Source organism: Thalassophryne amazonica, chromosome 9, assembly GCF_902500255.1.
Source record: "Thalassophryne amazonica chromosome 9, fThaAma1.1, whole genome shotgun sequence".
NCBI classification, from domain to species: Eukaryota; Metazoa; Chordata; class Actinopteri; order Batrachoidiformes; family Batrachoididae; genus Thalassophryne; species Thalassophryne amazonica.
Genome location: NC_047111.1, coordinates 41,751,508 through 41,776,205, shown reverse-complemented (window position 1 = coordinate 41,776,205; position 24,698 = coordinate 41,751,508). Strand labels below are relative to the sequence as shown.

The 24,698-nt window shown below is 41.8% G+C and overlaps 1 protein-coding gene across 2 annotated transcripts in view; it reads left to right on the top strand.

The window, feature by feature from the left end:
* Positions 1–24,698, top strand: part of jade2 (jade family PHD finger 2) — a 647,761-nt gene that overhangs the window by 387,401 nt on the left and 235,662 nt on the right. For both annotated transcript variants that reach the window (XM_034177959.1, XM_034177958.1), the window contains exon 7: positions 18,610–18,777. In XM_034177959.1, the coding sequence (XP_034033850.1) occupies positions 18,610–18,777 (168 nt within the window). The remainder of the gene's footprint in view (positions 1–18,609; positions 18,778–24,698) is intronic.

Genomic DNA, 24,698 nt, shown 5'->3' with positions numbered 1-24,698 from the left:
AATGTATTTTCAGAACTGACTAATTTGTTAATTTGTTGAATTAGAAAGAAAATAGGAATGATTTGGAAACATACATAATTGTATCATTTCTATTAGTCTAATGTAAATTTGATTGTTTTGATGACGAATTCCATATTCAGAGTTTTAAATTTTTACAATCGTGAACCATTACTTCCTATTATAAGGTGTGTGAGATTGTAATTTAAAAATTATAGATTTTATAATTACAGATTATAGAATTATAGTCTTCTATCTTTGTTCATTTGTGCAGATGTGCTGAACTTAAAAGAATAAGTTCACTTTTTTACAACCCTATTTTTAATTAATTGTTATCAACCAAGCCCTGTTGTCCCTCAGGCCATCAGACTTGTACAACTCCTCACTCAGGGAGAGCAGGAGTAACAGGAAGACAGAGGTCAGGAATGAGTGGAACAGTAGTAGCCAGTAAACCAGTATTGATCAGTATGTCTGGTATTTATATTGTGTATTTATGAGTGGAACAGTAGTAGCCAGTAAACCAGTATTGATCAGTATGTCTGGTATTTATATTGTGTATTTATATTTGCAAACTGTTTTTCTTTTAATACTCTGTGTGCTTCTTACCCTGTGTACTGCTGTACAAGGCTGCCAGTACCTCAATTTCCCTGAGGGAGTCTTTCCAAGGGATCAATAAAGTTCTGTCTAATCTAATCTAATTTAAGATTAGCACTTCACAGAGATGGTAAAAAACTAAAGCAGACATCGTACTTGTTTACGCAATATTTTCATCTGCCACCTTGTATAAGGAATTCCCAAGGGTGAAAGTGGATTATTACAAATACAATCCAGTGGCCTTTTCTTTAAATAACTGTACATTAGATACATGATTCATTTAATACTTTTGACAAGATGGTGACAAAATGTTCTTGTCACTGGCTGATTCAGCCAATGATCATGTCTGCTCTCTATGCTGGACTCCCCTCTGATAGTTGCTTAGTTTGTAAGAACTCCTGTCCAAAAATGAGATTGGATAGCCGTTGTTGGACAACAACCTATTTTTTAAATTGTCAGCACATTAGTGGTACAAAATACAGACACATTGATGGAATCAATGCACTTTTTGAAAGATACTGGTTGTTTACATAAGTCCTAGAAAGTTAGCACCGCCTAGTTTATTTAATGCTGATCTAGCACAGAGTAAATGTCCCTGTATTAATTTAAAAATATCAGCAGCAGTATATTTATAATTTACTGTAAAATGCATTAACACCTTATTAACTCCACTATGCATATTTAAGGTTTGGAAAAAGCTGTTTTGAGTTAATGTAATACTTTCCTGCTGGCACCCCATTGGTACCCATGTATTTATTTATTTATTTTAGCAATTTGTAAAAAAAAAAAAAAAAAAAAGGCATTCTGTCATATAACTTATTGTGAGCACACCACTCATAATCTTGATTACTTACAACATTTTAATATGATGAAGCTTGTATAAATGTGTGTCCTTTAACAGAAATCAAATTATGCAAAATCTGTTTTAGATAAGATGAGATAATCCTTTAATAGTCTCACGACAGTGAGACTATTAAAGGTGTTCCTTTTGCAATTAAATGCTTGTTGTTTTCATTTTAAACATTCCTAACCTTCCACAATTCTCTTACTGCGCTGTTGGTATAAGCAAGCCTAGACCTCACATGGGGGGTGACTTGTATGGGTGTGTGTGTTTTTATACATATATATATATATATACACACACACACTCAGCCAATGAAGTTGGGATGTTGTGTAAAATGTAAATAAAAACAGAATACCATGATTTGCAAATCCTCTTTAACCTATATTCAATCAAATACACCATGAAGACAAGATATTTGTTGAAACTGATAGACTTTTTTGTTTTAGTGCAAATATTTGCTCATTTTGAAATGGATACCTGCAACACATTTCAAAAAAGTTGGGACAGGGCAACAAAAGACTGGGAAGGTTGATGAATGCTCAAAGAACACCTAATTGGAAGCGGCAAGGCCGAAAACCAACACTGAATGCCTGTGACCTTCGATCCCTCAGGCGGCACTGCATTTAAAACCAACATCATTGTGTAAAGGATCTTACCGCGTGGGCTCAGGAACACTTCAGAAAACCATTGTCAGTTAACACAGTTCATTGTTACATCTACAGTTGCAAGTTAAAACTCTACCATGCAAAGCGAAAGCCATACATCAATCACATCCAGAAATGCCGCCACCTTTTCTGGGGCTGAGCTCATTTGAAATGGACAGACGCAAAGTAGAAAAGTGTGCTGTGGTCTGATGAGTCCACATTTCAAGTTGTTTTTGGAAATCATGGATGTCGTGTCCTCCAGACAAAAGAGGAAAAAGACCATCCAGATTGTTACCAGCGCAAAGTTCAAAAGACAGCATCTGTGATGGTATGGGGGTGTGTTATTGCCCATGACATGGGCAACTTACACATCTGTGATGGCACCATCAATGCTGAAAGGTACATCCAGGTTTCGGAGCACCACATGCTGCCATCCAAGCAACATCTTTATCAGTGACGTCCCTGCTTATTTCAGCAATACAATGGCAAGCCACATTCTGCATGTGTTACAACAGCGTAGCTTCATAGTAAAAGAGTGCAGGTACTAGACTGGCCTGCCTGCAGTCCAGACCTGTGGCCCATTGAAAATGTGTGGAACATTATGATGCGCCAAATACAAGAGCGGAGACCCCGAACTGTTGAACAACTGAAGTCGTACATCAAGCAAGAATGGGAAAGAATTCCACCTACAAAACTTCAACAATTAGTGTCCCTAGTTCTCAAACGCTTATTGAGTGTTATTAGAAGGAAAGGTGATATAACACAGTGGTAAACATACCACTGTCCCAGCTTTTTTGAAATGTGTTGCAGGTGTCCATTTCAAAATGAACAAATATTTGCACAAAAACAATAAAGTTTATCAGTTTGAACATTAAATATCTTGTTTTTTGTGGTGTATTCAATTAAATATAGGCTGAAGAGGATTTGCAAGTCATTGTATTCTGTTTTTATTTACATTTTACACATGTCCCTACTTCACTGGAATTGAGGTTGTGTATATATTTTATCACCTTTTTCACACAGGCAGCAGTCCTACATATCAACATATCAACAATAAATCACTGTAGGTTGGTGACACACCAGTTGTCTTGAAGTACTGAGGGTCAGCTGGTTCTCCAGTTCATGCAGTTCATGAACTCAATCAATCAATCAATCAATTTTATTTATATAGCGCCAAATCACAACAAACAGTTGCCCCAAGGCGCTTTATATTGTAAGGCAAGGCCATACAATAATTACGTAAAAACCCCAATGGTCAAAACGACCCCCTGTGAGCAAGCACTTGGCGACAGTGGGAAGGAAAAACTCCCTTTTAACAGGAAGAAACCTCCAGCAGAACCAGGCTCAGGGAGGGGCAGTCTTCTGCTGGGACTGGTTGGGGCTGAGGGAGAGAACCAGGAAAAATACATGCTGTGGAGGGGAGCAGAGATCAATCACTAATGATTAAATGCAGAGTGGTGCATACAGAGCAAAAAGAGAAAGAAACACTCAGTGCATTATGGGAACCCCCCAGCAGTCTAAGTCTATAGCAGCATAACTAAGGGATGGTTCAGGGTCACCTGATCCAGCCCTAACTATAAGCTTTAGCAAAAAGGAAAGTTTTAAGCCTAATCTTAAAAGTAGAGAGGGTGTCTGTCTCCCTGATCCGAATTGGGAGCTGGTTCCACAGGAGAGGAGCCTGCAAGCTGAAGGCTCTGCCTCCCATTCTACTCTTACAAACCCTAGGAACTACAAGTAAGCCTGCAGTCTGAGAGCGAAGCGCTCTATTGGGGTGATATGGTACTATGAGGTCCCTAATGTAAGAAGGGACCTGATTATTCAAAACCTTTATAAGTAAGAAGAAGAATTTTAAATTCTATTCTAGAATTAACAGGAAGCCAATGAAGAGAGGCCAATATGGGTGAGATATGCTCTCTCCTTCTAGTCCCCGTCAGTACTCTAGCTGCAGCATTTTGAATTAACTGAAGGCTTTTCAGGGAACTTTTAGGACAACCTGATAATAATGAATTACAATAGTCCAGCCTAGAGGAAATAAATGCATGAATTAGTTTTTCAGCATCACTCTGGTTCCAGACAGTCTGGATCTCCAACAGTTTACTGACCACACAAACGGATCAGGTGAACAAAATCATTGTCCCTGGACAGAGTAGCAGTTTTGCTCTCAACATAGGCAAAAACTAGCAGTGCAATGGAACATAGTTGATCTGTTAACCATACCCCCACCCCTCACACACATGGGCAGCGGATTAATTGTAAATTTTACAAAACAGTGTGAAATACAGACTTATTGTCTTGGTGACATGTTTTTAATGTAAAGGTTTCATAAATCTCAATGCAGACGTGCTGTGAAATCAAAGCTGGCGTTTGTTCACGTGAACAAGCAAAAAGCACTTGTGTGTTTCTGAATGAATGTGGTAACAGCAGACAGCTGGGCTTGTACTCTCCTGACATGTACCTGAAGGATATTGAGATCCAAGCACGGAAATAATTATTCCAAAATATCAGGAATTGCGGATGGAGTGTATGCAGAATTTTCCCTCTGCCGTTCTGAGTTCACTGATCTGAGTGTGGGCAGAGCCAGAGTGGCCGGGAGTCCACTCAGCACTTGGGAAGGGAACGTATTTCACCACTTTTGCTGAGTTGTGCACCCCTCCGAACACAAAGTTATATTTATTTCCCCAGTATGAAATACTGGGAGAAATAGCAATCAGTATGTCCGTCTGCCTGTCTGTGTCCGTTCATCCGTGTGTCCGTTTTCATTGTTGGTACGATATCTCAAGACCCACTTGACCAATTTCATTCATATTTGGCATAAGGGTGTTCTTGGGTGATTCCCCCAAAACCAGTCAATGACGATGACCTTGGGGTCAGTTTCACGGCGAGATATTCAAGATATTGTCATTGCCACCCTTGTTTGTGCAATATCTCAAGAACCAGTTGACCAATTTCATCCGTATTTAGCATAAGGGTGTACTTGGGTGATCCCCGACACTTTGTGTTACTGATTTTTTTTTTTTTTTTTGGCCAGGGGAATATGTCATCTCCTGATGACTCTTGTTTGATTATCTGAGAAATGATCCAGTCCATGATTAAATCCATGGACTCATCTGAACCGTGACTTTTGTGATCCGTTGGAACTTGAACAAAAACCCAAATGATTATGGAATTCTACCATCAAGGGAACTGAGGTGGAGTGGGCTTACCTAAGCTGGGCCAAAAGCTGTGTTGATCGCCAAAGAAATGAATGGACAGCAGCAGACTTACCTCATAAGGCTACTGAAGAGAGTCGGATTTCATCTTCAGCCTCTCACCCAGACTTACAGAGGACTCACTGATACTGTAGCACTGCGGTTTGTCAGCACCACCAAGGCTGAGAGGAAATCTCATAAAGTCATGAAAACTGCAGAGATGATCAACAGCTCTGATCTCCCCTCCACAGACAGTTTGTGCACGATGATGCAGGAGAGGTGATTGTTTTTTTGTTTTTTGTTTTTTACAATGCTTGAGTTTAATATTTTACTAGTTAGGGGTACGGTCGATTTGAGTGACAGATGTTCAGAACCCCAGCTAGCAGAGACTGCCAGCAGTGGCTGTTGGTTATTGTGGACCAACACTGTCCATAGTTTGAGCAGTTTATTACAAATATTTGTGATGGTATGTCTGGTTGTTCGGTCAGTTGTACTAACGGACCATCTAAGAAGTCTGTGGTGTAGTATCTCCATCGAGTAAAATTTAGTTAATTTATATTAGCATCATTAGCACTGTTAGCAGATATCGGTAGTTTTGTGACATTAACTCCACTGTTACTCCGCAGTTACTGAGGCAATAAGCCAGTCATAATTTTTAACCCACCCGTCATGAAAATCACCACCCAGTCCCCCAAAATATACTTTAATAAAACACCTGAGCCACAGTTATTGTTGGCTTTAGATTGTTCGGGAACTCTGAGATGAGGGCGTGTTCAGGCTTCATTTGTCTTGTCCACACTCCACCTCTTCACCCATTTTTGGATTGGCTAGGATTTAGGTGGAGTAGACACCCAGAGTCGAATTTTTGAGCATCAAAATACTTCTCCTGAAATCCTATGGGTGACATCAGGTAGGCTTTGATAAATATGCGTACAGTTTAAGGTTAAGATGCTTGCTAGACTGTATTACCTTGTTGACATAGTGTTTAATATGACTGCTTTACCTTACATTTCCGACTTACAAGATGGTGAATATGTATTCTTGTTGTTGTTCTTAATTTCCTTTTACAAATGTTATAGCTTGTGTGAAAAGCATAATATTTTTTGGTTTTTCAAATGATGTATTTTTGCATCCTGTATCTGCCTGAGGAAGAAGTGGTCAAATGGTCAGAGATGGGTTCTAGCAGTTTGCACCTACATTGTAGTGCATACAGTTGTGTTCAAAGGTTTACATACCCTGGTAGAATTTCTGATTTGTTTTTTTTTTTGTTGTTTGTTTGTTTTTTTGGATATGAGACCCACCACCGTGGTGTCATCCGCAAACTTTATGATAGTATTGTTTGGGGGGGGTGGGGGTACAGTTGAGGGTGTAGAACAGGGGGCTTAGCACACAGCCCTGTGGAGAGCTGGTGCTGGTGCTCAGTGCTGAGGACAGGTGGGATCCTACTCGCACCCTCTGAGGGCGGTCTGTCAGAAAGTCCATAATCCAACAGCAGATGTTATGGGAGAGACTCAGGTCCCCCAGCTCCCCTTGCCCCCACTCACCAGTCCGCACGGGATGATGGTATCAAATGCCGAGCTAAAGTCCAGGAAGAGCAGCTTCACGTAGCTCCCTCGCTGCTCCACGTGTGTTAGAGTGGTGTACAGAGTGTGGCGTCCTCTGTAGACCGATTTGCTCTGTAGGCAAACTGGTGAGGGTCAAGTGTGGGGCATGTTATCAGAAAATAATGGAGGAAAATTTGCACTCATCACCCAAGAAGCTGCGCATGGGATGTACTTGGATGTTCCAACATTATAATGATCCAAAACACAAAGCCAAGTCGAACTGACATTGGCTACAGCAGAATATACTGAAAGTTCTGGAGTGGCCATCTCAGTGTACTGACTCAGTATCATTGAGCCACACTGGGGAAATCTCAAATATGTAGTTCATGCAAGACAGCCCAGGAATTTACAGGAACTGGAGGCTTTTTGCCAAGAAGAATGGGCAGCTTTACCATCAGAAAACATAAAAGGCCTTGTCCACAACTACTACAAAAGACTCCAAGCTGTCATTGATGTTAAAGGGGGCAATACACGTATTAAGAAGGGTATGTAAACTTTTTATCTGGGTCATTTTGGTAGTTTCTGTTGTCATTATGACTTCAAAAGAGTTGTTTGACAGTGAATGGCTTCACACAACCACTAGCCATGAGTAAAAAAAAGATTTTGTGTTATCATTCATACCTCTGAAAAATTGACACAAAAAAAAAAAAATCTAAAAATTCTGCCAGAGTATGTAAACGTTTGAGCACAACTGTATAACAGTCGTGCTTTTTTCTCTCTCTAAACTATTTTCCCCATATTTTAGTGTTGAATTTCACAAATGATGCTTGATGTGTGATTTGAGGGGCACTGTTATGTTGTCACAGTGTTAATTACTGTCAGTCTTCTTGGCACTAACACCCGTTATTGTCATCAGACTGTCTTTGCATTCCTGCTGTTGTGACACTGCACAGAAATCTGTGCCTACACCAGTGCTTGGTTTTAATCTGTTTTATTGTGCAAAATGTCAAGGACTTTAGACATCAACCACTGTATGATAACTTCAAGCGAAAATGCTGTGATGAACGGTAAGAACAGTGTTTCACACTTCACAAAGTCAACCACTGCTGTGTTGAAATTCATGCAAGGAAATCACCACAGAGCCAGCGTCCCATTTAACTGTCACACTTTTCGGTTGCTGTACATTGGACAGACATGTTTCGTGATTCAAAGCAGAATAGATTTTTTTCTAAATAAGTGTCACTTTGAAGTCTAACTAAGGGGAGGAGCAGATGCAAAAAAAAAACCTCAGTACCTAGCCTAGAGTACTTGTTTCACTAATGGCCCAGTCACACGCCACACCACGATTCCTGAACGAAGGGAAAAAGTAAAAAAGTCACAATTTGTTGAGAAAAGGTGGACGAAAGATTTTATCACCGAACAGTCTGCAAAGCAAGAGCGCAAAAGGGACGAAAGAGGAAATTAACAAAACCTAAGCTCACGATCTCGACGAAACGCACCTGGAACCACAGCTGGAGCAGTGTGTGTCTGCGTCTCTGCATTCCAGGACTCGGCGCTGGGACGGAGCTCAGCACCTGAGTCCTGGAGAAACTGCAAACAGAATCTGTGGAGATCTGTGCGCACGTCGGTGGACCACCTGCTCTGGTTCCTCGTCCAGAACAAAAGAAGGATCATGTCCATCATTATCAGAATCCACACTGTCTGTTGACACGCTGCACGCTCCTTCTTCCTCCAATTTAAAAAAAAAAAAAAAAAAAAGTGACCCGTGGTCACTGCTGTATCACAGTATTATGTTCTAAGCCATATATATTTATTTATAACAGAAAACTGTCAAAAGAGAGAATAAATATAAATATAAGCGTAAAGATGTTTGAATATATCAGAACAGTACATTAATCAGTGCGTGTGAAGGCGCGCATTGACTCACGTGCGGTTATTTCCACCAGCTGATCAGTGATCCACAACGTGAATTCTGCCTTCCAGAACAGCTCTTTATATAATCATTTTGATTCATCTACCTGTTGCCACATGTACAGAAGGACTGGACTGTCATTCCTACACTCAGATTGTTATATTTAATAAAAATAATAAGCGCACGCAGGAGCTCCTGCTGCTGCTGATGCTGCATTCAAATACCGTCGGAAATGACACAACTTTTTTGTTGTTTCAAATTCAACACTTGCTTGTGGCAAAATAATTATTTATATCCACACAAAAGATTAATTTTGGCCTATGTAAGGTGCCTGAGCCCACTGAAGCTACCCCCCCACACAGATATAAAAAAATCCAAGCAAGCAGGCTGAGTTTGCCCTGTAATTTCCGATGTACATGAACGCAGCAGCAGCCTCAGCGCTCACAAACCGGCTTCTGCACTGTGTGAAAACGTTCAGCTGCTGCAACGAAGTCAAATTAAACAATGTTACAAAAACTACATAAACGCTTAAACGTCAAGAACGACAGCAAAATGAGACACAGATGAATTGAGGTTTTCGTTGCCCTTCGTTCAAAATTTTCAACAGTTTAAAAATCCTGACGAAGCGCCCGCTGCAGGAATGAGGCTGCTCGAAGGTTAAACGATGCCAACAACAGTCAACGAAGGTCCAGATTTCGTCAGGTCTTCGTCACCCTTCGTTAAGTGCCGTGTGACTGGGCCATAAAGTAGTCAGTTCAGCTTCCTGCCAAAGTTCCTTTAGTCATTCACCACTGCAGTACATAAATTCTGATAACAAAATCAAACAAACAAACAAAAACATTCAGTCATGGATTTTTTGACATTACAAATGACAGGTGGCTGAGTTGACAAAACATTTTCCAAGCTCCACGAACTTAATAGTAAAGTGTACCTAGACATCTTCTGTGTAGGTAAGTTGAGCCTATGTAACATGGTGAGTCTGAGGTCTTGAACATGCCCAAACCTCTTCGACAGAATCTGAAACTGCTGTTGACTCAGGAAGAGTTGTATTCTATTGACACATACCGGTCAGTACCAGATTTCCTGTTGAATTGGCTTAATTTTGGTCTAACTGATGGTCTAATGGTTAAGCGTTGGGCTTGAGACCAGAGGATCCTTGGTTCAAATCTGAGCCTAACTGGAAAATGACTAAGGGCCCTTGGGCAAGGCCTTTAATCCCCTAATTACTCTCAGTGTGTAGTTTTGTCATCTTGTGTGATTCCAGCTTTACCTTCTAGTTGACTAAACCACGTTAACTGAGCTGGGTTTTGTTTTTGGAGCTCATGCCTTCCAGTCTCAATGGTTTTGTAACCATGGCATTTTCAAAACATGGCATACCATGAAGCTGGAAAGTCGCTCCTGGTCTTGGGTTGCTATCACCTTGAAATGTAACCTGTTTCCACCATGAGTCTCAAAACTAAATAAGTACTTTGGTGTAGAGCAGGTAGCTCAGTGGATAAGGACCTGACCTATCATTATATAGACCCGGTTGCTAATCTGGTTCATCCTACCTATCTGTGTCCTTGGACAAGACATGTAATCTCTCTGGTCTCAATTAACCCAGCTATAACTGGGCACTGGGTTTGGCTGGAAAAATAACCTATGTTGGACTGGCATCCCATATAGGGAGAGTTATACACTCTTATCTGATTTATGCTATGGAATCCGAAGATAAACACTGGCAGAAATCAGCCTCAGGGCCTATATATAGGACTAACTTCTTAGTTCTTCACTTTCATACTGACAGCGAACATATTGCTCATAGAGCCTGTTGCTCTAAGTAATTAGTAGTTTTATAGCGAAACCTGAGTCGACTGTTGTTTCTGTAATGCTGTCTCCCGAACCTTCAACAAACCCTGCTTACTGAAATGTTCCATCTGATCAATGCCATTCTTTGGCCAATAAAGTGGTTTATTGATGCCTTGTACACATTGTTTCCTCCTGGGCTCCCGTAACTGACACCATCCTGTTAAGTCCTTTTTATTCTCTCCTTTATGTAATTTGTCATGTTTTCCTCCATGTATCTTGTGATGTGTCCTTGCTGCTGTTAGATAGATATTTGTGTGTAGGGTTGATTATAGCTTCTTTGGTTCCTAAAGCTGTGATGTGTAAAAGCTCAGGAGATTTTTGGCAGCACAGGTTGAAGTAAAATGGAGCTAGTTTGATTTTTCTGACAAGAAATTGAATTTGATGGCCCTTAAGTTAGTATCATAGAGACGAGACAGGATTGATTTCTTTCCACACTCGCTGCAGAGGAGTAATTTCTTTACATTTCAAGAGTAAATCATATCTGACAATCATGTGTTTTGCCCCAGGAATTTTTTTCAGTCAATGTTTAAATGGAAGGAAATGTTTTTTTTTCTGTCTACATCAGCTTTTATTGCACTGTTGTAAGTGGACTTACTTTTTGTTAGTAGGCTACATAGTTTCTTGATATATCAGCCGCTAAACATTTGCAGTAATTAACTGCAGCTGACATTCTCCTAAAGCCTTATGGCATACAAAGTGTACTACATGGTACTTTTGAGCCACCATGCAGCCATGCAGAAATACATAAGTCATAGTAATGTGACTGTCCTGTGCACAAAACTCCCCAAGCAGTACCCTCTTCATTCTGTTTTGAAACAAGTCATCTAGACACAGTCACTCCAATTCAGCTGCTGAGTTGCTGACTTTACTCGTCTGAGTCAGGTTCACCATGCATGGGCTCACACCCAGGATCTTTGTCCAGTTGCAGCAATGGCACATTTGTATCTTTCCTTCTGAAATGTCAGGTCAGGTTTGAAAGCATGCATTAATGCCACATGTTGCTCCAGCCACCGTGCTCTGGAACCACCCTGGGTCCTGTGTGTCCATCCAGGTAGAGGACCAATCCTTGTTACAGCCACATGATACATGGGCATCCCCTTGGCCTTTTCTAGTTGCTGGGATCCTCACCTGGCTACCATGCAGGAGTCTTCTACCAGCAAAACAGTATCCCCACCGTCCTGGAGGAGTTCAGCTCCAATGCCACAAATTTCTGGAGCCTTTCCTGTTCTCATCTGTTTCACCACCTTTGTAATCTCACTAATGTTTGGTGGAGATGTCTAGCATCCTGCCGGGAGGAATGGCTGTTCACTACTGCTCAAAGTAGCTGGCCCAATAGGTCAGTCCAGAATCATCTATCATGACTGAATCAGCATCCACCTTGACTGTGACGAGGTGTAGGTTTGGAGGAGCATAATGCTTTTAAGTCCTCTGTACAGAGGCAGATGGTCACTACACCACAGATCATGACTTATACATGCACATAGTTTCCTCTAAGTAGTTATCACCACGCACTTTATCATGTCCTTATACTGCTTTAAAAATGTAACTCCTCATACCATAACTTAAAAATGTTCATGTAGCCATCCCCTGATCTATCTTAAGAAAACTGGTGGTAAAAGTGATGGTTTGTCCAAACAACAGTCCTTAGATTTAGTTTGTCCCATTACTTATGGGCTCAGAAACTGAAGAGATTGTGTATAACAGTGACGATAAATGTTATGTTAAATGTCTACTGAGATATTTCTGTTAAACCCCTTGAATTACAACTAACAGTCTATGCTACATGCACATCCTGATATTTTTTTTCCTCATTTAAAATCCATGGTGGTGGTGTATAGAGGAAATGACTAAAATTGTCACTGTACAAATGCGAGGTCTGTTAGAAAAGTATCCGACCTTATTATTTTTTTCAAAAACCATATGGATTTGAATCACGTGTGATTGCGTCAGCCAAGCTTGAATCCTCGTGCGCATGCGTGAGTTTTTTCACGCCTGTCAGTTGCTTCATTCGCCTGTGAGCAGGCTTTGAGTGAGGTGTGGTCCACCCCTCTTGTCTATTTTTTATTGCGAATAAATGTCTGAACGATTTGGATCTTTGCTGCATCAATTTTTTTCCAGAAACTGTAAGAGACCTCCAGGTGGACACCGTTCTAAAAATTAATATGGCTTTCAGGGACGATTTTATGGGGATTAAACAGATTAAGGGGTGTTACTGCCCCTTTAAGGACAGCCCACAACTGCTGAGAGTGCAGCGTGCTCCCAGTGCCGATGGACAGGCTGACACCCCGCACAAACAACCAGATCATTTCCAACGCGAAAGCTTTGTTGATCCAAGACCTCGTTTGACTTTCACAAAAAGGCAGAAGATGTGGACGTCAGCACTTTTTCCGGCACATTCCACCGTTACAGGAGTTTTTTTTTTCATGGAAAAAGAAGCCGAGGGACGCGCCACGGAGCCGTTCATTACGCGGGACAAAACCACCTCGGTGTTGGTCTCACAGGACGGGTTAAAGGTGGATTTCAGACGGATTCCGGTTGCTTTCCAGTCGTGTGAATATCCGATTGTGATTGTGCATGAGCTGAACATGCCAGAACATGTCCTGTGAGGCTTCATCACGGTGTTTCTTTTCGCCATGCAGCTCCGCCGTGACGTGCGGAATTCCTCTGCCTTTGTTCCTCTTTCCATGACAAAAACTCCTGTAACAGTGAAATGTGCCGTTCATTTCTAAACTGGACGCTGTCTTGATCCGGTATGTCCTCTGACTAGCACAGGAATTGTGAAAAGACGTGGACATCAGCACTTTTTCCGGTACATTCCACCGTTACAGGAGATTTTTTTTCATGGAAAAAGAAGCCGAGGGACGCGCCGCCATGCCGCTGTTGATGCGGCACAAAACCACCTCGGTGTTGGTCTCTCAGGACGGCTTTCAGACGGATTCCGGTTGCTTTTCTGTTGTGTGAATATCCGAGAAATTGAGCTTGAGCTGGACAAGCCCCAACATGTCCCGTGAGGCTTCATCACAGCGTTTCTTTGCGCCGAGCGGCTGCACCACGACGCGCCGAACTCCTCTGCACGTCTGTCGTAATGTGCTGCTGCGCTCTCAGCAGTTGTGGGCCGTCCTTAAAGGGGCTGTAACACCCCTTAATCTGTTTAATCCCCATAAAATCGTCCCTGAAAGCCATATTTATTTTTAGAACAGTGTCCACCTAGAGGTCTCTTACAGTTTCTGGAAAAAAATTGATGCAGCAAAGCTCCAAATCGTTCAGACATTTATTCGCAATAAAAAATAGACGAGAGGGGTGGACCACACCTCACTCAAAGCCTGCTCACAGGCGAATGAAGCAACCAACAGGCATGAAAAAACTCACGCATGCGCACGAGGGTTCAAACCATGTCATACAGACCTCGTCTGTATGACATGGCTTCAGTGTTTTGTTTGTTTTGTGACATCAGTTTAGGTGGAATAGCTTGTTAGCTAAAGCGGCCGACTACATTTGAGTATCAGTGTGTTGATAAGGACCTGAAGCAGACCAGACTCAAAGTGGGTCACCTCTTTGAGTTTGGTCTGCTACAGGTTTCTTCCTAAATATTATCAGAGGGAGTTTTTCCTTACCACTGTCACCTGTGTGCTTGCTGTAGCGGTTGGTAAGGTTAGACCTTACTTGTATGAAGAGCATTGAGGCAGCTTTGTTGTGATTTGGCGCTATATCAACTAAATAAATGGAATTGAAGCTAAACTTATCAACATAGTTTGTTTTTTTTTCTCCATACAGACTGCCTCCCAATAATGGTATGTATTTTGGGTCTACCACACGATCTCGTGTTGAACTGAAGATGTCACTTGGATGAGTAGGAAATACAGACTGTACTATATATAATGAATAAACTCTTCATGATCTCACCAACTGGTTTTCTAAAGAGTGAGTTTGAAGCCCACCTGGGTTGGTTTTATCTGCCACAGCCAGGTGAAAAGATAGTACCAAGGGTCTTGTCTTTGGAGATGGTGGCTGGTGCAGTGCTGAGGGATTGTCCACTGCATGGTGGCACTCAAGTCCAACACTGAGGCAGCTCATATGGGTGGGCATCTGGACCACCCTTTCAAATAAACAACTCTATATATGCATAACTTTATGGCTTAAAACTGTCTAAACTCATGAGTTACATAAAATTTAATCCTCATACAGTTTTCATGAATGAGGAAACTAGCTATTGAGCTTTTTTTTTTTTTTGGACTGGGCTGTAAACAAGTTTATTTTTGCTCTAGTTTGGAATTTTAATGTGGCTTCCAGGGGGGGGGGTGTGATTCACTTTTGGAGCCAGCCTCAAGTGGCCAGTCAACGAACTGCAGGTTTTGAAACTTTTATGCTGGTTGCTTGGTGGCTAAAACATCTTTAAGGAGAAGTTTAAATTATTCAGTCTTGGGATACTCTGCCCCCAAACACAGATTCATGTACAAGTAAAAAAACAGATGTATAGAAATATATTTTTCTAGCATTAACCTTCCTAGATTTCTGGTTCCTCTGTGTCACAGTTAAGTTTTTATACAGGCTTTAATTGATGGTGACACTGATGATATATATGGGTTTTGGAGGGATAATTGAGCAATATTTATGTCCCTCACCTTCTAGTCTCCTTCTTGCTGTGCAGAAAATCAGTTCAACAGTCTACAGTCAAATTCACCAGTGAGTCACCGTTGGCTGCATCCTCGTTAATACCCAGTACACATAATGATGTCAGTATGTACACCCTATTCTAAAACTTTCTTTGTGCAATGTTGAAACAAACACGGAAATAAAATCACTCCATTTCTGATCCTGAATCTTATCAGATGCCATGCCTTATTATGTCGACACAAACAGTCTTCGTCAGTTCTGTGTTAGCGGAAGTGGGAAGGGGTGGAATGCTACTGATATGAAACTCTGCTGTTATTTATAGAACATGAAGTGGCATTTTGAGAATGTCTTCTGTGTGCCAATCTAAATCCTATATAAACATATGTTTGGGGTGAAAAAATAATCTAGTTATAGAGCTTTGTTTAAAAGTAACTTTCTCTGGAGGGTTCTGGGTTAGTTTCATTATTGGAGCAGCCTTGAAGGCAGCCTCCGACAGAAGAAGATTGATTAGGTGTATATTATTTTGAATATTGTTTTGTTGTTGAGAATTGACTCGTTTGTAATATGACAGAAGTGGTACTTCAATTCAATTCAGTTTCAATTTATTTCATTTATATAGCACCAAATCACAACAAAGTTGCCTCAAGGTGCTTCACACAAGTAAGATCTAACCTTACCAACCCCTAGAGCAAGCACACAGGCGACAGTGGTAAGGAAAAACTCCCTCTGATGATTTGAGGAAGAAACCTCAAGCAGACCAGACTCAAACGGGTGACCTTCTGCTTGGGCCATGCTACCGACACAATTGACAAAACAAATATACAGGAAATTCTGAGCATCCATGCCGGTGCACAGGACTGGAAACTTGCAGAAGAAGACACCACTCCCATCTCTGGATGGAGCTGCACCTCAAACAGAGAGGAAAAAACTGAATCAGGCAGCAGAAAAACAACAAATACAGTATAATTCGTCAGCATTAAGCAACAAGAAAAACAAAAGAAATAATCAGGTGATCGCCGGCCACTAGCCCTAAGCTTCACTAAAAGACCCAGACTTTAGATAAAGTTGAGGCCAGGCGGCCCGCTCTCTTTACTAACAAATGAATTTAAATGGGTAGAAAGCATAGTAACATAATATGCCAGTATGCTAGCCGTATGAAAGGGAAAATAAATGCGTCATCTGTCTGGACTTGAAAGTCTGTACAGAATCTGACTGTTTTATTGATGCAGGGAGATCATTCCACAGAGCAAGGGCACAATAAGAGAAAGCTCTGTGACCCACAGATGTTTTATTCACCTTAGGGACACAAAGTAGTCCTGCACCCTGAGAACGCAGAGCCTGGGTCGGTACGTAAGGTGTAAGCAGGTCAGATAAGTAGGGAGGTGCTTGTCCGTCAATAATTTTGTAAGTTAGTAACAGAACGTTAAAATCTGATCTCACAGGGACAGGAAGCCAGTGTAGAGATGCCAAAATGGGTGTAATGTGGTCAAACATTCTGCTTCCTGTCCAAATTCTGGCAACAGCATTTTGAACCAGTTGGAGACTTCTGGTAAGATTTGTGACATTCCAAAATCACATCTTTATCATGAGTTAAAAGTCACAGCTTCTCTCTAAACTAACTCAAGATGTCACAAACAAATAATTTTTCACTGTTGCATCTCAATTGTTACGGCCAGTTATTGTGTAAAAGTGAATCTCAAAATAACATCAAAACAAAATGAAGAAAGAAATCCATGATATTTTCCAACGTATTTTTCATTACATATTTTGGCATATTAACCATCTAGGCACTACACTATTTTTTATACTATTATTGTTTCTTATAAACCATCAAGCACAGTGTTTCACAGTGTATGTGCATGTGCCCATGTGTGCATGTGTAAAATGGCAAATAAGTGGCCACTAAAAGATAACTATCTTCAGGTGTACTACAGAGCAGAAATGAGTATGCCTCTGTGCAGTGTCACCTAAATGTCAAATGATTCAAGATTATATCACATTTCCATAATTGTACTGTGTCAAAACTAATGTTTCTTATTATGAACATTCGAAAACATGGGCCCAAATGTAGGGACTCAGTTTATCAGAAGTCAGTTCAAGTATGTATACCCTTTAATACACTAACACATCTAAATCATTTTTACAGCCAGTTTTCTTTAGACAAATCAGGGAATATCTGATTTGTCTGGTCTGCTTGAGGTTTCTTCCTCAGTATCATCAGAGGGTGTTTTTCCTTACCACTGTTGCCTGTGTGATTGCTCTAGGGGTTACAATATGGTGTACTCGCACTATATTGAGGAAATTGAGTTGTTGTGGATTGAATTTGTCTTTTGGCAAATATCGCTTAATCTGTTGGTTTCCAGTGGATTTGGAGCTTGATGGACATATAACATCACATTTCCACTAGCAATAGAAAGAGCTGCATTCAGCAGAATAATTTTCCTGGTTTCAAGACAAAAGTGCACTGGGGGGGGGGCAGGTTTGCACAGGATTCATGGAATTCCGAGTGCAAATGTGGCTAGAATCCAGCTAGCTCGGGGATCATGACCTCATACTTCCTCACTGCATTCATGCACAGACACTCTAGTGTATTGGTGTTCAGTACGGCTGCACAGTATGCCACAGCTTTGGCCAATCAGAAGCCCAGTCTGAAGCATGAGGTAACCACAGGATATCAAATCAAATCAATTTTATTTATATAGCGCCAAATCACAACAACAGTTGCCCCAAGATGCTTTATATTGCAAGGCAAAAGCCATACAATAATTACAGAAAAACCCCAACGGTCAAAATGACCCCCTATGAGCAAGCACTTGGCAACAGTGGGAAGGAAAAACTCCCTTTTAACAGGAAGAAACCTCCAGCAGAACCAGGCTCAGGGAGGGGCAGTCTTCTGCTGGGACTGGTTGGGGCTGAGGGGAGACAATCAGGAAAAAGACATGCTGTGGAAGACAGCAGAGATCAATCACTAATGATTAAATGCAGAGTGGTGCATACAGAGCAAAAAGAGAAAGAAACACTCAGTGCATCATGGGAACCCCCCCAGCAGTCTAAGTCTGTATCAGCATAACTAAGGGATGGTTCAGGGATGGATATGAATGCACGAGTATCGTAACATTAACAAACAAGTACAGGACAAAATGGTAAACACACATGCAATCACAGGGAAAGCTCCCCAGCTGATGTCCGATGTCAGTCAGATGCATTTTTGTGTTCTGTGTAAAGTCTTTATACGGTAGTACATCTAGTAGAGCTGAATGGTGTTTGTGAGAGTTTGTGAATGGTTAAAAACACAATAAACAATATGTGATTAATAATCAACAACATTCAAAAAGACTGGTATAGTTTTTCTGAGGTGAATGTGGTTTAAATGATTCCTCTCACAACATGTCTGTGTCTTTTGTCCACCTTCACCCTGTCCCAGGCGTGTTACGGCATCCTGAAAGTACCCCAGGGAAACTGGCTTTGCCGGACCTGTGCACTGGGTGTCCAACCCAAGTGTCTGCTCTGCCCTAAGAGAGGAGGGGCTCTGAAGCCCACTCGCAGTGGAACCAAGTGGGTCCACGTCAGCTGTGCCTTATGGATCCCTGAGGTAAGCCCCACATGAAGACATGCATCTTACGTCTGTCAATATCAGACAGGAATACTGTCAGAAAAGAAATTCTATAACGTATAACTTAATCCTCACTGTGCTCCCAGAGGGCAATTGAGCGCCTGGCATAGAAATGCAGTTTACAAGCCCGTGACTTAATCAGCTTGGAGTTTCTGCAGAACCACCCTGACTCTGAGAGAGGTTGTTTTCATTTCACAGTTGTTGAAAACACACCACTGAACCATGAAGTCGCTGTGCTGTCAACTACAACCTACAAGGATTTTGTGGGATTACCGGTACTTAGCTGGTCACCCAAATTGCCATTGAATGAATTGCTAATGTTCTCCAGACTGTAGAATACGTTATTAAATAATTAAAAATTTCCAGATAAACAGAGGGGTTTTCTTTTTTCTTTTCTTCTTTTTTTTTTTATACCTCCATCATGGTCATATGTTTTAATTAGTTAGCTTTCCACCAGGAAACGCAAAAGCATGTCCACCAATTTTTCTTGGAACTTGGTGAAGGAGTATTGCATGGGTGGACCAAAAAAACAAACACACAGTAAATTATAGAGTTCACTGAGGTGCACGGCCAAACCACAGAAATTTTTCCCACTTTTTTAAACATTGTAAAAAAACATATTCATCACCAGTTTCTTACAAACTATTCCATGTGCCTCAATTAAAAAAGTTGATTAAAAAAGATGATACTTTTTAAAGAATTTTAATATCTATAAATATTTAAAGTGTTATGGAATTCTAGGAAACTGGTGGATCCAGTGAAAATGTTGGTCAGGTGGTTACTGCTGTTTGACATTCTAAATTCTGTTTATTTATACAGCACCAAATTATAACAAAAGCCATTTGGAGGAGCTACACATACGGACAAAGTATACACCTTACCCACCCTATGAAGATGAAAATAAGATATTCTCCAGTTCTCACCCTAATCCTGATTTATCTCCATCCCCTCATAAGATGCCCCCACTAGGAATGGGCAGCTGGATGATTCCATTGTCTGACATGGCACCGATGGGTGACTGACATTACAATGTGGAATATATGACACGCCCCCCCCCACCCACCCATCCACCCACCCACATCCTGCTACACACACTGTTTCAGTTGTCCCTTAGGTAACATAAATATACATTTAATTGTTCATGCTGGATGTGTCATGACTGTCCTGGCCATTTGTGGGCTATAATGCTGAAATGCAGTTTTTAACATTACACACAGATATGCTTTGGCGATACACTGAGATGATTTGGGTTGTCCAATTCCGTTGGCAGCTGAAATGAGGCTGCAGTTCCAGCAGAATGGCCTTGGATAAGATGCTATGTTGCTCAGTTGAACTGCTTTCTGCCATGGTGACACAAAACCCATCTTCCACTTTTAACACCGCACACAAAAAAAAATGAATGCAAGATATCAAGAAGAGGTTGCCTGCCTTGAAGATGCATGGAGATGCTTTGTGTCATCACCAGCCATTGGCTGTCTGAAATGAGTTAGGCAGTTTGAAGGCCCTCCAGCAGGATGTCCCTAGGGGAGATTCTGTGCTGCTCAGCTGAGCTGCTGGTTGCCGTCGTAACGCACAACTCTGTGTCCAGTTTTAATGAAACATACAGAAAAAAATGTGTGCCTGGGAGTATGCCCATCCAGTCTACATGTGTTTTTTGGAGTTGGAGAAGGCGTATGATCGGGTACCCTGGGAGTTGCTGCGGGAGTACGGAGTGAGGAGGTCCCTTCTCAGGGCCATCTAATCTCTGGAGTCACAGTCACAGCCTGCGCCTTGTCACCAATCCTGTTTGTGATATTCATGGACAGGATATCGAGGCATAGTCGGCCTGTGACCTCCAACACTCCCTGGATTGGTTCGCAGCTGAGTGTGAAGCGGCTTGGATGAGGATCAACAGCTCTAAATCTGAGGCCATGGTTCTCAACAGGAAGCTGATGGATTGCTTACTCTGTTTAGGGAATGAGGTCTTGCCCCAAATGAAGAAGTTCAAGCTCAGGGTCTTGTTTACAAGTGATGGGACAATGGGGCGTGAGATTGGCCAGAAAATCAGCGCAGCAAATGGTGTTGCATGCACTCTACCGTACTGTTGTAATGAAACAGGAGGTGAGCCAAAAGGCGAAGCTCTTGATTTACTGGTCAATCTTTGTCAACCGAAAGAACTAGTTTGCAGGTACAATCCGGCCGAAATGGGTTTCCTCAGGAGGGTTGCTGGTGTCTCCCTTAGAGATAAGGTGAGATGCTTAGTCATCCGTGAGGAGCTCAGAGTAGAACCATTGCTGCTTTGCGTTGAAAGGAGCCAGCTGAGGTGGTTCGATCATCTGGTAAGAATGCTCCTTGGGCGACTCCCTAGGGAGGTGTTCCAGGCACGTCCATCTGGGAGGGGACCCCGGGAAAGACCCAGGACAAGGTAAAGAGATTATATCTCCACACTGGTGTGGAAACGCCTCGGCATCCCCCAGTCAGAGGTGGTTAATGTGGCATGGGAAAAGGAAGATTGGGGTCCCCTGCTGGAGGTGTGCCCCCGCGAGCTTGTTCTAGGTAAGCGGATGAAGATGAGTGATGAGTGAGTGAATGAAAAAATGGAACGGAGATATCAAGAAGAGTTCAACTGCCAGTAAACAGTAAAAAAAAAATGTAAAAAAAAATGCAGTACACCCACCACCCTCTTTATAGGTACACCTGTTCATTTGCTTGTTAACACAAATAGCTAATCAGCCAAACACATGGCAGCAACTCAGTACATTTGGACTTCTACACGTGGTGAAGACGACTCGCTGAAGTTCAAACTGAGGATCAGAATGGGGACGAAAGGGGATTTAAGTGAATGTGGCATGGTTGTTGGTGCCAGATGGGCTGGTTTGAGTATTTCAGAAAATGCTGATCTACTGGGATTTTCAAGCACGTCTCTCGGGTCTTCAGAAAATGGTTTGAAAAAGAGAAGATATCCAGTGAGCGGCAGTTGTGTGGATGAAAATGCCTTGTTGATGTCAGAGGAGAATGGGCAGACTGGTTGAATGGGTGACTGCGTGATGCCATCATGTCAATATGAATCAACATCTCTGAGGAATGTGCCCAACACCTTGTTTAATCTATGCCATGAAAAGCTAAGGCAGTTCTGAAGGCTAAAGGGGGTCCAATCCGGTACAAACAAGGTGTACCTAATAAAGTGGCTGGTGAGATATTCATTGTCTATGTGAAGTTCCTTGAGGCAACATTGTTGTGGTTTGGAGCTATATAAGTACAAATAAATTTAAATTGATTGTACATGTTAGATAGATGTATTGGTGTAAACCAGACAACCATTTTCTTCCGCTTTATCCAGAGTTGGGTCGCGGGGGCAGCAGCTCAAGCAAAGCTGCCCAGACCTCCCGATCCACACACACCTCCCCCAGCTTCTCCGGGGGAACCCCAAGGCGTTCCCAAGCCAGCCGAGAGACGTAGTCCCTCCAGCGTGTCCTGGGTCTTCCCAAGGGCCTCCTCCCGATGGGACATGCCCGGAACACCTCTCCAGCGAGGCGTCCAGGGGCATCTGGAAAAGATGCCTGAGCCACCTCAACTGGCTCCTTTCAATGTGGAGTTGAGGTGGCTCAGGCTTCTTTGGTGTAAACCAATAAATAAATACATAAATAGAATGCATTATTATATGGCTGCGACATTACACGCGCTCTGATTGGCTGATTACCGCGTTAATATTTTCCCATATTGGATCAGTTACCATGACATTCGGTCCAAAAATGCGTCTTTTCATTACAAACCAAGAAGCTAAACAGAAACATTTGAAAAACCAAGTTGGACATGAAAGTACTCCATAAATATTTAAACAGCATCGGAAAAAACACACAAATTGAAAATTTACCAGCTAGCAACCAGACCATCTGTAAGTTCTTCATGGAGGTGAATAATGCAAACGACCCCAACACCGTCAGCAGCTTATTCGGGTGATACTGTACGTTTGTGTGTTTATATATATATATATATATATATATATATATATATATATATATATATATATATATATATATATATATATATACTCAACAAAAATATAAACGCAACACTTTTGGTTTTGCTCCCATTTTGTATGAGATGAACTCAAAGATCTACCAGTCAGTATCTGGTGTGACCACCATTTGCCTCATGCAGTGCAACACATCTCCTTCGCATCATCCGTGAAGAGAACACCTCTCCAACGTGCCAAACGCCAGCGAATGTGAGCATTTGCCCCTTCAAGTCGGTTACGACAACGAACTGGAGTCAGGTCGAGACCCCGATGAGGACGACGAGCATGCAGATGAGCTTCCCTGAGACGGTTTCTGACAGTTTGTGCAGAAATTCTTTGGTTATGCAAACCGATTGTTTCAGCAGTTGTCCGAGTGGCTGGTCTCAGACGATCGTGGAGGTGAACATGCTGGATGTGGAGGTCCTGGGCTGGTGTGGTTACACGTGGTCTGCGGTTGTGAGGCTGGTTGGATGTACTGCCAAATTCTCTGAAACACCTTTGGAGACAGCTTATGGTAGAGAAATGAACATTCAATACACGAGCAACAGCTCTGGTTGACATTCCTGCTGTCAGCATGCCAACTGCACGCTCCCTGAAATCTTGCGACATCTGTGGCATTGTGCTGTGTGATAAAACTGCACCTTTCAGAGTGGCCTTTTATTGTGGGCAGTCTAAGACACACCTGTGCACTAATCATGGTGTCTAATCAGCATCTTGATATGGCACACCTGTGAGGTGGGATGGATTATCTCAGCAAGGAGAAGTGCTCACTATCACAGATTTAGACTGGTTTGTGAACAATATTTGAGGGAAATGGTGATATTGTGTATGTGGAAAAAGTTTTAGATCTTTGAGTTCATCTCATACAAAATGGGAGCAAAACCAAAAGTGTTGCATTTATAATTTTGTTGAGTGTGTGTGTATATATATATATATATATATATATATATATATATATATATATATGTTAGGGCTAGGCAACGTTAACGCGCTAACATTGCGTTAATTATTGAGGTCAATATCGCCGACAATTTTGTTCCTCCCCTTAACGCTGCGTTTTTTTTTAAGCCTTTTATGACTGTTGCTCGTTGCCTTTTATTTTGAAAGCGTCAGTCGGGGGCGAGCTTATGCTGCTGCTTCCTGCTGATAGCTGAGTTCACACAGAAAACGACACGAGGTTTGAGAAAAGTACAGGCTATGCAATGTACAACAAAACAAAATGCAGAAAGACGCCGAACTTTTGAATGGACATTTTCGGTACAAAGTTCTACAGGATCAGGCCCGGATCCAGACTGGTTGGGACCGATGCAGCTGCATCGGTCAAATTTTTTTTTACGCATCGTTCGTCATCGGTAAAAAAAAAATCTTGAATAATCTCGAACAGCCGAACGTGTCCCCGCGGTGAACACAGCTTTTCGGTGGTTTTCATGTCAACCTATAGTCCGTAAATTATACGGATTTTTCCGAGTTTCCGAGTCATACGGACGTACAAATAAAGTCAGATATTCAGGGTTTGGTCTGTAATAAACTATTTCTGCAGCGCAGCTCCACTTTGAAACCATGAACCATTGAAGCAATGCTTCGATCCAGTAGCTCGTTGGTTCTTTGATTCACTGCTCTTCAGAAACGGCAAGCCGCTTCTTAACCCCTCGCAAAGCCATTAAAATATCGTCAGTCACTTTTGTGTGGATTAAAGTCACTAACTGGGACTCTTGTCTTGTTGCTGTCAAGAAACGAGAATCGTCCTCCGTTCCGTTCACACAGCTCGAAACGCTGCACGGCTGAGACAGAGTCCGGTCGGAATTAATAACTTCAAAATGAATCGCCGCTTTAAATAAAATGACACCTCTTTCCAAATGTAATACAGACAAGAAACTACAATCGACTAAAACGTTTTTTTTTT